Source organism: Pimephales promelas, chromosome 15 (genome assembly GCF_988280905.1).
Source record: "Pimephales promelas chromosome 15, fPimPro1.hap1.1, whole genome shotgun sequence".
In the NCBI taxonomy this organism is placed as follows: Eukaryota; Metazoa; Chordata; class Actinopteri; order Cypriniformes; family Leuciscidae; genus Pimephales; species Pimephales promelas.
Genome location: NC_142783.1, coordinates 16,116,895 through 16,133,827, shown reverse-complemented (window position 1 = coordinate 16,133,827; position 16,933 = coordinate 16,116,895). Strand labels below are relative to the sequence as shown.

The 16,933-nt window shown below is 36.5% G+C and overlaps 2 protein-coding genes across 2 annotated transcripts; both read left to right on the top strand.

Moving 5' to 3' along the window:
* Nucleotides 1–753: 753 nt before the first annotated feature.
* On the top strand, nucleotides 754–4,107 carry fhl5 (four and a half LIM domains 5). The gene is made up of 6 exons (XM_039671614.2): nucleotides 754–796; nucleotides 1,011–1,181; nucleotides 1,363–1,537; nucleotides 1,640–1,809; nucleotides 3,569–3,755; nucleotides 3,869–4,107. Exons 2-6 carry the CDS (start codon nucleotides 1,023–1,025, stop codon nucleotides 4,018–4,020), a joined length of 843 nt encoding a protein of 280 aa, XP_039527548.1. The 5' UTR covers nucleotides 754–796; nucleotides 1,011–1,022; the 3' UTR covers nucleotides 4,021–4,107.
* A 2,364-nt stretch (nucleotides 4,108–6,471) lies between these two features.
* LOC120479316 (transforming growth factor-beta receptor-associated protein 1) lies at nucleotides 6,472–15,461 on the top strand. The gene is given in 12 exon segments (XM_039671626.2): nucleotides 6,472–6,522; nucleotides 6,638–7,424; nucleotides 8,652–8,846; nucleotides 9,870–10,024; nucleotides 10,940–11,022; nucleotides 11,277–11,618; nucleotides 11,701–11,758; nucleotides 11,854–11,997; nucleotides 12,344–12,484; nucleotides 14,065–14,224; nucleotides 14,442–14,863; nucleotides 14,957–15,461. Coding segments are annotated over 11 exon segments (2,511 nt in total). The 5' UTR covers nucleotides 6,472–6,522; nucleotides 6,638–6,760; the 3' UTR covers nucleotides 15,104–15,461.
* Nucleotides 15,462–16,933: the final 1,472 nt, after the last annotated feature.

Here is a 16,933-nt window from a genome sequence, read left to right as displayed (position 1 = left end):
ATGTTTTCATCAAAAACCTTAATTTCTTTTCGACTGAAGAAAGAATGACATGGATATCTTGGATGACATTGGGGTGAGTAAATTATCAGCAAAAGTTTTCTTAAAAGTGAACTACTCCTTTAACCACAGACCATTTAACCAAAAAACTATTTCAAAAAAAACTCTAGAATGATGGAACATATCATGTATACCCTACGAACCAACTCTAGATGGAATTTTAAGGCATTTAACAGAACCCCCCTGTGTGAAACCTGTTGAGGAAATTGCTTCATATTTCTTGTAAACAGAGGTCCAATCAACCCAAAGCAATTTTAGAGGCAATCACTGCAAAATTTACTTTCAACTCTCTCTAAGCCTTCAGCAGTTGCTTGAGGGCTCAGATGTGGAGACAGTAAGATATCAGGTATCTGGTCAGAGCAATCGCTAATTCCACTGATATGTGAGACACAAAGTATTGTAACTGTATTGTAATTCATATGGCTAAAATTATGATTCCTGTAAGTCTCACGGGATATGTATACAGAAAAGTCCAAAGGTCTCGGAGTCCAATCACTGATTTAAGAGTACACAAAGGGAATAGCATTTCAGTGGCACCATTCACTTATCATCTTGACCATAAGGCATGTGTTGTGATTGGACTCCCATAAAAGGTGCAGAGATAAGCAACTGGACCAATCTCCCCAGGGATTTCAGCTAATAAGAGCAATCGTATTTATAGAGGGTCATTTTAATGCATCCACTCAATCACTGGCCGTCTCTCCCTGCAGCCCCTCGGAAGCCCATTGAGGAACTGAAGGTTTGTTTTACTCACTAATACAAATGGCAGTCTGCTCTTCAGATATCTTCAAGGTGGTTTAAGATGCTACAGAAAGAAACTAGTTTGCAGAGGCCATCATTTTAGCGTGTTGCGTCTATTTTAAGTGGTGTTCGTATTTTGTGGATGACACCTCTCTGATTGCCTCAGCCTGGTATGTTGTAACATTTTTATGATTCTGTTTACTGCTTTTAAGACATAAACAACGATGTCTACGGAACGATTTGACTGCCATTACTGCAAGGACACCTTGCTCGGAAAGAAATACATCCTTAAGGAGGACACACAATATTGCACGAAATGCTATGAGAATCTGTTTGCAAACTGCTGTGAGGTGTGCTCTTTGCCGATTGGGTGCAACTGTAAGGTAGGCATTGGAAAACAATTACCGCCATCACGATTCACACGGTACATTTGAAAATTAAACTTATTTTTTTTTTAATGCAACTGAACCAAAAGTTTGTGAGAGCAATTAATAAAGACTTAAAATGAGTGAGAGGACAGATTTGCAAGCTTCTAACCAGACTTTCTCTGCATGCATAATGAAGGACCTTTCCTACAAGGACCGGCACTGGCATGAAAACTGCTTCAAGTGCGCCAAATGCAGTCGATCATTGGTGGAAAAACCATTTTCGGCTAAAGATGACCTTATGCTTTGCACTGAGTGCTATTCTCATGAGTATTCTTCCAAGTGCAGCACCTGCAAGAAGACTATCATGCCAGGTAAAACACTTTGTATCTTTATCTGTTTTGAAAAATTTATTTAATAAAAATATCTCATAAAATGTTAAGGATCACAGTGTAAATATCTGGCCTTCTGCTCAGGATCACGAAAGATGGAGTACAAAGGGAACAGCTGGCATGAGACATGCTTTCTGTGTCAACGCTGTCAGCAGCCAATAGGAACCAAGTCCTTCATCCCTAAAGATAACAATTACTTCTGTGTCCCTTGTTTTGAGAAGCAATTCGCCTACCAGTGCTGTGCTTGTAAAAAAGTAAGTCACATTGCAAGGAATCAGACATTTGAAAAACAATATTACAGTTCTTTAAAGTTATAGTTTAGCCAAAAATGACTCGCCTTCCCTCATGTTGTTCCAAACCAGTATGGCTGTATTTCTAATGTGAAAAACAAAAGGAAAAGAAAAAATGCACTGGTAATTTTTTCATGCAACTGGGCATTTTAAGATTCAAAAAGCATGAAAAAGCACCACAAACAGTTAGAGCATGAATTGTGCTGTACTCCATAATATTTTATAGTGCTTTTGTATTTTTCTTTAACCATGAAAGCTTTGTCCCCATTTATTGCAATTGCATTTAAATGAGCAAGCAATAGGTTCAACATGAGGATGAGTAATTTGCTGTTTCCATCCACTTATTTTTATGCAAATTTTCATCGCATTTACAAAAAAGTCTAGATGGAAATGCATGAATTCAAAAAACGTGCATAAAATAACACAGTCTCATCCCAAGAAGTCATATAACTGACGTCTTGGGACGTATTTTGACCGTACGTCTAGGGTATACCCTAAAACGTCGGTTACATGAGGATCATACAACTGACGCTTTACCTTTAACAAAAACGTATACACTCAATTGAGGCAGATCGTTATTTTATCCGATATAAGAAGACATGTGCTGAGGCATATTTTACCTCCCAGAACTTTCTCACACACAGTAAAAAGTGATCAGATAACTTAACTTTATTTGTTGTGGTGCATTGTGGGATAGAATGAGTGCACTCGATAACATTCACTATGGTTTTGGACACCACTACAAATGGCTGTCCCATCAAATAATGCCCTATGACTTGTTTTTTTACAGTGCATGATTGCATTTCCAAACAGGCATCCACCTTCAAAAGCAAAATAACATGATAACATTTATTGAGCCACAGTGGCTTCCTCGTGTGCAGTAACTTACATTTTTATTACAGATATTTTGCGCCCAATTTCCCAGGAAGAGACAGCATTGTTCTCCTGAACATTTTATTCGCAAATGTTTAGGCGCATTCGAATTTTACACATAAGTTAAATTCACAAATTTATATGGAAACAGTTAATGACAGAATTTTTTCGAAACTCTCATGTTGTCAGGGTTATTACAATGTTTGTTTAGTTTCATTGTGTGTGGGTGCAGTTTTCTCTCCCAGTCATTGTAGGTTGACCCCAACCCTAACCCTCCGTCACTATTCCTACGTTAGTCCACTAATACAGTTCAAGGAGTGAATGAAAACGAGTGTACATTGAGTGTACATCGGCGGTGCATTGCGGGATAGATTGAGTGCACTCAATAACGTCCACTATGGTTTTGGACACCACTGCAAATGGCTGTCCCCTCAAATAATACCCTATTTGACGATATAGGGGGCAATGTTGGGTTCAGCTCTATTGTGTACCAGTTTGTTCCCTTAGTTACTGATTATCACCATGTTTCTAACTGAGTTCTCCTGTTACCTCCTGAGTATTTATACCGCTGGTTCAGTTCCGTTCTCTGTCGGTTCTCGTCTGTAAAGAAAGGGGTTTGTTCCTGTGATCTCCTGAGATTTTGGAGGTTTAATAAAGCCTGTTATTTGAATCGTCTTTGTGAGTGCTACCCATCAACTCATTTTACGTTTTATTGAATTGGTGGTTAAAGTTGTGTTTCCTCACGAAATCGGGTTCGAATTTTCATTTTTGCGTGAACTATTCCTTTAATGTGTAATATTGTCCTACACGTATTGTACTGTACTGAAATCCACACTTTTCAATCCCGTAGTCCATTACAACTGGCGGTGTCACGTATCTTGATAAGCCCTGGCACCGCGAGTGTTTCACTTGCATTGGATGCAAGAGACAACTGGCAGGCCAGCGCTTTACCTCGAGAGAAAACTACCCATACTGCCTGGATTGCTTCAGCAATCTGTATGCCAAGAAGTGCGTGGGCTGCACTAAACCAATTACCAGTATGTTTTTATTCTTTACATCTGACGGCTATTTTTTATACGCCTCTAAATTAAAATTAAAAATTTCATCAGGATCGTACTTGCCTGTAAAACAACGATGTGTGTGTGTCCAGGCTTGGCAGGTGCTAAGTACATCTCGTTCGAAGAGCGGCAGTGGCACAGTGAGTGTTTCTCGTGTATGCAGTGCTCTGTGTCTCTGGTGGGCCGTGGATTCCTCACCCAGCGGGATGACATCCTGTGCACCGACTGTGGAAGGGAGAAGTGAGCTCCAGGGTCAGACAACCACAACAGCTGCACAGTCGTCTAACTGTTGCAGGAAAGCTATTGAGGGCAAAATAGATTTAGATTTGGATTTCTGCTCACATAAATGGAACGATGAATAAACATGAACAATGAATAGATTAATTATCTGTGTCGCCTGCTGATTAGGATGCTTAATGTTTTGTTTAATACGTTTACGACAATTGTCCTCATAAAGCATGGAATAATATTGAAAATGTTTGAGAAGTTCAAAAGTTCAAGCACACACAAAGTGCGCTTTTAGTCAATAAACTTACGTTTTCTTCTTGTCTACTGGCTGTTTTTTAAAGTCTAAAGACACATAAACATGCACTTCACACTTCATACTACAACTACAATGTATACGTTTAATCCCACCAGTCACAATTGTGACCGCAACTTTTTTCTTTTTTCTGGAAGCTCAACAAAAAATGTTGTTATTGACTTTGGGCAAGAAATTCAACTTTTAAATGACAAAATAGATTCTCTTGATTAAAATCTATTAATGTCATGTGTCTAGTGTAAAAGGTCACATGACCAGATCAGTTTACTTCCTGCTTGCACATCTAGAAGAATGTCAGACTTCCTCAGACTAGAAAAACTACATACTACAAAAAGTAGTATGTAAAGAAATCTTGATTAAAACCTTGATCATATTTTCCACATATATTCTTTAAAGGGTCTACTAATGATATATTTTGAGAATTATACTCAGCATATATATTTTGCTCATAAGACTTGTAAACACAGTGCTTCAATTGAAAACATACGTATTGGCAGGTATTGGCAATCCTACACTGAACATGCCACACCTGTGAGGGGGATGGATGATCTTGGCAAAGAAGAAGTGCTCACTAACACAGATTTGTGAACAATATTTGACTTTTTTACCAGACTATTTGGCTCGTTCATAAATAGTAGAGCATGTTTGCACATGCTCTTCAAACAAATCTTTTGGAAAACTAAAAGACGTAAATTACATTTATGTATTCTAAATAAAAGGCACTGTACTGAATGTCAGCTTGCTTATTTTGCTCAAGATAAGGATTTATTAGGCCTACCTCCAAATGTGATGCAATATAGAAACGATGCCTCTATCCACAGGTCGAGAGCTGTCGTTCAAACCACACAACTTTGCGATGCTGTTTGCGAATGTCCGTTGGAACGATATGGTTTCGGGAAACACCGACTCGTTAAACTTGTGTGCAGATTACGACGGAACTTGCAACCATAGTAACGATGCTTTCGGGAAACGCACCCCAAACGGCTTGACTTGAACTTGATTTTTAAGATTATGACTTTTAAAAAGAATTCAAATCCTCGTAGACTTTGTTATTACAACTTGTAAACTCTGGATTTTTTGATAGCTTTAATTTACCTGACCACTGCAGCGTCATGCCTGCGGCTTCAAGTATAGACCATTTCACAAGATGTAAACAACACTGGTCCAGAAGCACTTCCTGTTTCAGTTTTTTAACAATACATAAAAGCTGGGATAAAATACAACCAACAGAACATATAAAACTGAATCAAAAGTTAAACAAACATCTTTAATATGTTTTCTTTACATGTGAAATAAAGGAAACAGTTACTAACTGAAACAGGAAGTGCTCCTGGACCAGTGTTGTTTACATCTTGTGAAATGGTCTATAGTAGCTAGTGAGCTTGTTATATAATTTTTTGCTGCAATTCCTTTAATTAAATATTGGTAATGCAAAATATGTCTGAAAATAACCAGACATGAAATATAGCAAACAGCAAAGAGCTGGACTATGTGCCTGCCCTGTATAAATAAGATAAGTCATCTTAAAAGGCATTTGCACATTGACAAATACTGTGGATTTGTATTTATTGAGTCCAACTGCTCTAAGTACTATTATGGTAATCTATGGTAAACTAAGACATGGTGTGAACACACCTCTAATCTCATATAAATGTAGAAGACATATTTAAACATATTTGTCAAAAATGTATGATTTATTTATGAATAATTGAAGAGTTCAGATGCAAAAGCCTCTAAATGCCATTTGAAATTTTCTTCTAAAATGATAATTTTTATCAAGCTTGTATATTTAAGTTCAGTAATTTCACATAAATGACAATTAATAGGTAATCTTCATTGCCATTTAAGTGAAATTACTGAACTTAAATATACAAGCTTGATAAAAATGATCATTTCAGAAGAAAATTTCGAATGGCACTTAGCCTTTTGCATCTGAACTCTTCAATTACTGAGTGCACCTTAATATATAATCCACTTGGATCCACTTGGAGAAAACTAGGGTATACAATGAATTTTTAACTAAAGGTTGTATGTCTTTGTGTCTCTTTCTTGGATATTTGGCATTGTGCAACCAGCCTATTCAGAGACATCAGAGTAAAAGCAGTAAAACTGCTGACACCAACTTCCTCCCAGGATGAGAATCACATGGTAAGGTCAAAATACACTTGAGCGAAAAAGAACACTGACAGCTCCTAGGCTAATGAGGTGAGACCGTTCTTTACTCGTTTCATTTACCATTGTGGCTAACACACACTGGGAAATATTATTTGAATTGGTTGTATTTGTATTATTTAACCTAATGTTTTTGCTTTGTTTGCAGCATGTTGATTTCTGAGCTAATTGGAGAAGTAGAGAAGGCTGTTTTCTTTCTCTAGTACCCAGTTTACTTGGTTTCCCATTTATTTTTAAGTGCAACTGTGAGCTAAATTAAGAGTAAATAACCATGAAAGTCTTTACTTCTGTGCTAGTCTTTCAAAAAATTCCCTCAGGGAGAGGCAGAGACAAATCCAGTATTCAATGTTTGGAGTGTTTTGGCAAAAACCTCTATATTGGGACCAAAGAGGGACTCATCGAGTACATCACAGTAAATAGCGTGAGTGGTGAAGAAAGCCTTTCAGTGCAGGAGGTGGGGAAGAGACAGATGGGCCGGAGCGGAGCAATCGGCCAGCTGACGGCGGTCCCTTTTCTGAACCATCTCTTAGTTCTCTGGGATGGTTCAGTCACGGCGCTTAACATGTTCTCCCTGGAACCCATTCCTGCCCTGAAGAAAATCCAGAACGTGTCACTCTTCTATGTCAGTGAGTCAGTGGTTCAGACTGATTCAGTGGAGCTCATTGCAGCCTCAGCCAAGAGGAAAATAGTGAGCATTTATAAGGTGTGTGTGGACAGATGGGAGTGTGTGAGACAGGTGGCTCTGCCGCAGGAGCCTGTGGTTCTGGCTGCGCATGGGACATGTCTGTGTGTGGCCACTTGTGACAGATATTTGCTCCATGATTATCAGAGCCAAACCACCTTAGATCTTTTTCAACATAACCTGGGAAAACAAAATATCATTGCCAACAAATGTGGAAAAGGAGAATTCATTTTAAATGGGCCTGGGAATTTGGGTAAGAATGTTTAAAGCCTTATCTCATATGAGTCAAACACAAAAGAATTTTAAAAATATAAACTCAAACATTTAACATTAATTATTCTTCTCTTGTCATGCACCTGGCAATTACAGCAGTATTTAAATTATTGCCTATTTATTTCTATTTTTTTTATTCCCTTTTATTTTCAATGAGTTTGGCCTAATTCATACTTATGCTTAAAGGGATAGTTCACTTTGAAATTAATTTTTGATATGTTTTAGCTTACCTCAAGGGCATCCAAGATGTAGGTGTCTTTGTTTCCACAGTATTTTCAATTTTGATATTTTTCGGTCAAACCGTTCTTGTCTGTCAGTCATATAATGGAGGTATATGGGGTCCACGTCAAAGAGCATGCACAGAGAAGTCCAAATTAAACATGATTTAATGACTCGTAAATGTAAGTACAAATTGATGGCCTAAGACATGAAACGAGCGGTTTCTGTGAGAAAACGAACAGTATTTATATCGTTTTTACTTCTTGTAATCATATGACAAAATGATCTGACGGCACGGGCGCTTCGGTCTGCACATCACTTGCACGGTTGCAAAAAAAAAAAAAAAAAAGTCAACGTTGTCTGTTGATATATCGAAATTGTCTTACATTGCAATTTCCTGTATATCTAAATATTTTAGGTCTTTACAGTGAAGGGTAACACTTCTAACACTTTATTTCCGGCGCTTGCACTGTCTGAAGCGCCTTCGCCCTCAGAGTACTTGGATGTGACTGTGATTACAAGAGGTAAAAATGATATAAATACTGTTCATTTTCTCAGACAAACTGCTCGTTTCGTGTCTTAGGCCATCAATGTGTACTTACATTTACGAGTCATTAAATCATGTTTAATTTGGACTTCTCTGTGCATGCTCTTTTAGGAGGACCCCACTTCCATTATATGACTGACAGACAACAACGGTTTGACCTAAAAAATGTCAAAATTGAAAATACTGTGGAAACAAAGACACCTACATCTTGGATGCCCTTGAGGTAAGCTAAAACATACCAAAAATGTATTTCAAAGTGAACTATCCCTTTAAGTGAGAACTCCATTAACTTGGACAATAAAAGAGCAACTTCTGAAAATATTTTTTATAATTAATTTTTTTTTTAATTGCAACACTTCACACATTGAGAGCTAATTATTGTGCAAATTAATTATTTGCTTTCAAAAGTAAGAAAGTAAAAGCAGCCTATATGTTATGCAGGCATGTTTGTGATGAAGAATGGTACTTCCCAGCATCCTCCTGTACAGTGGCCTGATGGAGTGGTGGACGCTGCAGTGCATTTCCCATATGTGCTGGCTCTACAAAATCAGACTGTTCATATCTACAGCATTCTGGACCAACAGCTGAAGCAAACTGTCCTTTTACAAAGTGCCAAATCTCTCGTATCAACAGAAGGTTCGTTTTTACAATCCAATATCAATCTTTCAAAAATCATTCATCAGTCAGTTCAGAGACACTATCATTCTTGATTGCTCATAAATATAAGTTCTACATTTTAAAAATAGAATCTAATAGTTTAATTATACTGTTTCACACAAAATATGCTACTTCACAGAAGTAAAATGTGTTGCTTCCTATAGTGACTTGTATTGATGTACTAAAAACTAAAAACTGCGTTTTTCGTGTACAGACTACAATTTTGTCAAAATGATCCCTGTTCAAACGGATCTGGGAAAATGACTAAAAACGTTATATTAATCGTGCCAGGCCAGTAGTTGGCGATGTCACTTTTTAAAGAGACACTAGGCTACAGACTGAACACGTAATACGCATGCACATTACCTTACTGTTTTCACAAATTCGCATTTTTGCAGTTTACAAGATTATAACATCGTTTTTAAAAACTTGCACATTGAAACCTGTTTTCAAAGGTCCCCAAAACACTGTTTTCTTGTAAATGAGCGACCAAACCACATAGAAACATTTAGTTTTTACGATGTATTAAAACATAAACATTTTTCCTTTGTGTTTTTCAGATAGGCTACAGAGGGCAAACGATTGTCAAAACGATTCCCATTCACACAGATCTGTGAAAACGACTATAAACGCTGTATTATTCTGTCAGGCCAATAGTTGGAGATGTCACTTTATAAATATGCACTACGTGCCTATAGACTGAACACGTAATATGCATGTGCGCATAATGTCACCGTTTCCACAAATTCACGTTTTTGTAGTTTATACAGACAATAACAACATCATTTTCAAAGGTTTGGGTTTTCAGGCCTCCAAAACACCTTCTGTGTAAAATGAACGACCAAAACACATTTTTTTTCTAGTTTCAGTTGAAAACTGTGTCAACGGCCCCTAATAATAATATATCTTGTCATAGGCTACTTTTATATTATACAGTCATTTAATGGCACACTTTTAACTATTTCCTAACTCTTTCTTCTTTACATCTTTTCCACTTTATAGAAAGTGTTTTTGTTGTTGCTGACAAAGAGATTCACCGGCTGTCACCAATTCCGCTGGAGGATCAGATTCAAGAGCTGGTTAAGAGACAGCGAGTTGATGAAGCCCTGACACTGCTGGACAGGGTTCAAGATCTCTTGCCAAAGGATTCGTATAAGGTACCACTGATGATAAAGTACTAAACAAAGTGGATTTATGTCTTATCTTCCTTTAATACACAAAGATGTAATGCATAAGCCAGTGTAAATCAGGGAAGTCTACAATACCTCCCATTTAATGGCACTAAAAAATGACAGTCAGACACAGATAGATAGATAGATAGATAGATAGATAGATAGATAGATAGATAGATAGATAGATAGATAGATAGATAGATAGATAGATAGATAGATAGATAGATAGATAGATAGATAGATAGACAGATAGACAGACATACAGACAGACAGACAGACAGACAGAGTTACCTATTCTCTTCTTTATCTGGCCTTTGTTACACAATTGTCAGCATAAACTCCTACTTTAGAATGAAGAATAAAGAATAAAGAAAAAACACAGATTACAGCATCTACCAGCAGGGGGTAATGGACCATGCTCTTTGACCCATTGGTGTCAATAATACCTCATTAATTCATCATATGCTAACACATGGATTATGTTTAATGAGTAGGTATATTTTGCTAAAAAGCAGATTCATGTGAGAATAAATGCTTAAAGCATAGAAACCACACATAATACCTTTAATGGTGCCATGGGGTCAGTGAAAATGAGTAGGTCTGTGGCTGAGCTTCTTAGACACACTGAGCAAAAGTAATTCATATGAGCACTTGAACCAGATACACAGATGTCACTCCATTAGGATTCAATCTTTCAACGGTATTAAGCAAAGATCATAATATGCATTAGTTCACAGACTGAATGTATGAGCTCACATCAAATATACAAGATTTAGAATGAAATGTTTAATATATATATATATATATATATTGGAGAGGAAGCTGACATAGTTATTATGACAAAACAACAGCTCAGCTATAGATCTCAATCCTTCATGTCATTCATCACTTTCCTTTTAGGATCTCCATAAAAATGTCATCTGTACATCTGGAATGATACAGTTCTACAGAGAGGCTTTTGTGGAGGCAAAGGAGCTTTTTATGTAAGTAATGCTTTAACATTTAATTTGCTTTAAAAATAAATGAATACTGCAAATGACCGCAAAGCTACACTGTAGTACAAATTGTACACTCACAAAAAAATACAATTTCTGTCATTCACATTTCACATATAAATCAACGTGTTGCTGTTTCTTTTTAATTATTTGTGAAATTTACTTACAATTTTGAAGTGAAAACTGCAAGTACAGTAAATCCAAAACCAATTTTTGTTCCATGTAATCTTTTCATTTTCCAGTAAAGGTGAATTAGACCCAAGGGAAATCATTAGCCTTTATCCAGCTATGCCCGTGAGTGAAGACTTTACACCTCAGACAACATCAGTTAGCAATGCCAAGGACCTGTGGACGTTAAGTCGAGACGACAAGACGAGATTTCAGCAATACCTAAGCTTTTTGGATGACTTCTTGATAGAAGTCAGGCCAACAGGACAGGGCCAAATATGTTCTCGAGACATTGACTCTGCGCTCTTTAAGTTGTATTTGGAACAAGCAGAATATGAAAAACTGGACCAGCTCGTGTCGTCTCAGAATGACTGTAACCTCCAAATGTGTGTGCCTGACTTGGAGCAACACAAAAGGTTTGCGCTCGTAGTTTGAGGCTACTTCAACGTTTACAGGTTATTTTCTACAAAGAGCCCAAATAATTTCCTGCCATTTCAGGTTTTTCACACTTGGATTGCTCTATCAAAGCCAAAGCCAGCATTTCAATGCGATTCAGGTATCTTTGAATCATACGGAAAGATCAAGAGTGAAAAGTATAGATGAATCAGGAAGGAAAGTAGGCCTAAGCTAGTTTTCTTTTCTTTTTTTCAGACCTGGGTTAAAATTGTGGAGGACCAGAGCGAAGACCCCTTACACATCAGTGTCTTCCAGCACATAGTTAATACTCTCTCAAATCTGAAACATAAACCCATCATCTGGAAGTTTGTAGACTGAGTTCTTCAGAGAGACCAAGAGGCAAGTATATACTGTTTATCAACAGCAGAGGGCAGAGCTATACAGATTTCATTTAATTTAGTTTACTGTTTTGCCCTTGGCATGGCAATATAAAAGAAACAACATTATGTTCCTAGAATTTGAACAAACTAGCTGTAGAACAGCAATGTATCTAAAATAGATTTGTGTTGTAACAATGTAAAAGTCTTTACTATCACTTTTGATCAATTGAGTGTGTCCTAATAAAATTATTGATTTCTTTTAAAAAAATAAAAATAAATCTTCCTGACCCCAAACAGCATTTTGAACAGTATTTGATTTATTGTGTTTGAAATGCTTTTAAATCATGGTCTTTATTTTAATATAGGCTGGAATACTGATCTTTACAAAGATGCATGCAAGCAGCCACATTATGTTTGCACCGGAGGAAGTCCTTACCATTCTCACCAACTATGCAGTTGCCATGATGCTTTACTTGGAATTTTTAGTCAACGAATTACACAGCAAGGTACTATTCTGCTTGCAGCCGGATGAGGATTTGCAGGGTCACGAGGAATCAGATTTACATTGAATTACAAAAAGCTTATCTATGAAACAGTGTAATTTTAGTATATAATATCTATTAATATCTCAAATTTGATTTTATTACTTAAGAATTTTTTTCAGTTTTCGTTTTAATTTGTTACATTTTTACTAATTTTGTAATGTGCTTTTGTAATTTTTGATAGTTTTAAAATGTTATATATATAAATTTGTTTTTGTTTTTTTCTCGCTTTGCTTTTATTTCAGTTTGTAATTTTAGTACTTTAACTTAGGGAAAATTAGAAATAATGCAATGGCAACTAACTAAAATAAGTTTTTCATATAATATTTTTATTTTATTTAAGCTTTATTTTACTTAACAGAAATGTGTATAATAGTTTTAGGTTTAGTTAATGAAAACAACAACAACAACAAAAAATTCAACATTCATAACAAAACGCTTCCTCCTCAGTCCAAAAAGAGATTTATTGAAACTAAAGGTAATGATAAACAGGGCAACTTTTTGAGCAATGTTGCTGGGCAATCTTGCTGAGCGATTGTTGCTTGGTCACTTTCCCATTAAAAATGGCAAATACATTTCTATCTGGATCATTTAGATTGGTCAAGAGCCCTGCGTCTCATCTGGTTGCCCATTGACAGCAACATTGCACAAAAAGTTGCCCCATCATCACTTAAGCTGCAAAAAACCTTCTTCTGAACATCTGCAATTCTGTGGCATCACATCAACACATGACCGTCCACCACGTTTACACATCAGCACTGGGCCATCAGAAAATACACCCGGTCATTCACAGTGACGTAATAAGGAGAAAGCAGGATAAATGCTATTATTTCTAAGTCTCAGGGACGTATTACAGAAAGTTAAGTCTTAAATTAAAGACTATCAAAATTCAAACAGAAATCACCATGGTTACTAAACAGATAGAACTCAAAAATTTGGATGAACCTACAATAAAGGCCCATTCACAGCAGGGACCATAACTACAACATTAAAAATATAGTTGTAAAACACTTTATTTCGATAGTCCACTTTAGACATTCTATGAGTAACTTTGCAACTACATGTCAACTAAGTGTCATTAGAGTATTAGTAGACTGTCTGCTTAATATCTGCTAAGTTAACACTTCATTTTGTTGGTCCCCCAACATATATTCTACTAACTATAAGTAACTTGGCAACTACAAGTCAACTTATTCTACTAACCCGAACCTTAACACCTAAACATAACCTACCAGTCTACTGACAGTCTTCTAGATCTAGACTACAAACACTCTAATAAGAGTTAGTTGACATGTAGTTGCAAAGTTACCTCTAGTTAGTAGAATTTCTGAAGTGGACTATCGAAATAAAGTGGAACCAAATTTTCCACACTCAATCACAACGAACAATACCGACACAGAAAAACAACAGGTTCCACTTTATTTTGACAGACATTCAGATATTCAGTGACAAAATGTATGTAACGATGAATGACATGACTCCTTTAAAGTCAGTTTTCCTTGACTGAACATTCCATTTAAGAAGCACATTTTCTATATTCGCAGGAGGAAAAGCATCACACCATGCTCATATCATCATACGTCAAATGGATACTGCAGTCAATCGAGGCTGACTACAGTAATGAAACCAGCAGGGAAGAGATGAGACACAAACTACAGATGTTCCTCTGGCAATCGTCTTCATATAATGCTGATACTATATATGGTGAGCACAAAAACATGCGGATAAAGACCTTTGATACACTGTCAGAAAAAATGTAGAAAAGCGGTCAGTACCCTTTGGGAGTAAAAAGGTGTACTCTTTGTAAGTGACAGCTTTTGCAACCTTTCTTTTTCTGAGAGTGTACTTCAAATGATGTTTTCAGTTCCTTATGCCAAGAGTCCATGGATGAAATAAACTGCTATACCTTTTATTGTCACAGATCAAATATCAACTTCGTCTCTTCATGTGGAGAAAGCGATTTTGCTTGGGAAATCTGGTAAACACAAAAAGGCCCTGCAGGTTTTGGTCCATGAAGAAAAAGACCAGCAGGCTGCTGTAAGCTACTGTTGGAGGACCTCTGCTGGACGAGACAGGAAGTTCACACAGGGAATGTTCCTCACCCTGCTTCAAATCTACCTCGAGTCCACTCATCATGTGATCGCAGCCGTGGACCTGCTGAACCAAAATGCAGCGTCTTTTGATTTAGTCAGCGTGTTGAGGGTGCTGCCGGGCTCCTGGTCTCTCAAACTGGTCCTGCGGTTCCTGTGTGAATCAATGAGAGGAACGGTGCATGAGAAAAGAATGAGAGGTTTGGAGATGAGCCTGGCCAAGGTGGAAACTCTAAGATACAAGCATGTCTGGGTGAGACATGCTCTAAGAACAAGTAAAAAGAGCATCTCAAATATTCAGTATTAACCCAAACAGCAATCCTAATGTTATTCTTTATGCTCCCAGATGGAAGCAAAGCATGAAAAAATCAGAGTTGACAGAGGATGTGTTTGCCATTCATGCCAGAAACGTCTAACAGGGCCCGAGTTCCTGCGTAGGCCGACAGGAGAGCTGACACACGTTTCCTGTCATGGTGGTGAAAGCGGTCACTGAACAACAGAACCACTATTATTCACACCTATTCCCATTTACACTGCATTTATTCTCCAGATGCTGCCTTAGGTTGCTTACAATAAAGACTGTAATTACTTGGACAGCAAGGCAGTTGCTAGGACAAATTGCTGAGAATATATGGCACAAGCTAAGCTAGCCGCAAACACCAACAGGAAACCACAACAACAGTACATAGGCCCACAATGCACTTCTACACCACAACACTGTAAAAAAATATATTTTCAAGATTTGTTATCACTACATTTTTTCTTTTGTCAAATCAACTTAAATAATTTATTTAGTTCAGATAACATATTATTTTGAGTTTTTGATGATTAAATGAATCTCCTTCATCGTATTAACTCACTTTTTCCATTTGAATCAACTTAAAATTTCAAGGCAACCAGGTTACTTATTTTTTTTTAAGTTAAACCAACAATATTTTTTACAGTGAATATACAGCACTGTAAAAAAATATTTTCAAGATTTGTTATCACAACATTTTTTTCTTTTGTCAAATCAACTTAGTTTATTTAGTTCAGATAACTTATTATTTTGAGTTTCTGATGATTAAATCAATCTCCTTCATTGTATTAACTCACTTTTTCTATTTGAATCAACTTAAAATTTCAAGGCAACCAGGTTACTTATTTTTTTAAGTTAAACCAACAATATTTTTTACAGTGTAGCTGGGATGATATTGCTAAATTTAATACCTGTAGGACTCGATATATAATATTACAATTTCAAATAGCTCTTTTACATTTTAAAGTTTTCTATTTCAATATATTTTATAATGTAATTTATTAAGCTGAATCTTCATCATCATTACTCCAGTCTTCAGTGTCACATGATCCTTCAGAAATCATTCTAATGCTGATTTGATGCTCAAGAAACATTTCTTATTATCCTCAATGATAAACAGTTGTGCTGCTTAACATTTTTAGGAAACTATGTTAATTTAGTAATTTGATGAATATGAAGTTAAAAAACAGCATTTATTTTATATATATATACATTATAAATGGCTTTATGCATCCTTGCTGAATCAAAATCTTAATATCAAATTTCAAATAAAATCATTTTTTCATTAATGTTTTTTCTTTGGTTTTTGAAATATGTCGTAGTACTTTCTCTGCAAATAACAGACATAGTACAAGCCAAAGCCTAGGCATGCCAGTATAAATAAATACGAATAAACTATTCTTTTCAACCATGTCCATTCATGCTTCATATAGATTCACTGAGGCTGAATGTCTTATGACCAGGCTGAAATGAGCTTGACATACTATAGTCCTCGACATGGGTGCCAGAGAACAAACTATATAATAAACAAGTCGACATGTCTTTTACACCCACTGGACTGGGTTGGCTCAGCTCTGTCTGCTTCGAGCCCAAGCATGGTGTGGAATTGGCAGCCTGACAAACCCAGGCTGTACACCACTTCAGGACATGATGGTGCTCTCCAGACAAGCCACCTTATGTGGACAAATTCTTAGACCAGACTGTTTAGTTTGTGGACATGACAAAATAAATGAGAAAAACACCTCAAATATGTTATACACATGAATCATTATATACCGAACAGACTGTGATATGTCAAAGTGAATTACTGTTGCTTCCATTCCTGCTTTGAATAAATGTCTTGCTACTCTCTTCCTAGCTGGCTTTAAGTGGAGTTTAAACATAGATTAAATATAGATTAATGTGGCAAACGATCTATTTGTATCTAAATATATATCTAGTGTATATAGACCATTTTGCAAGATGTAAACAACACTGGTCCAGAAGCACTTCCTGTTTCAGTTTTTTAACAACATAAAATCTGGG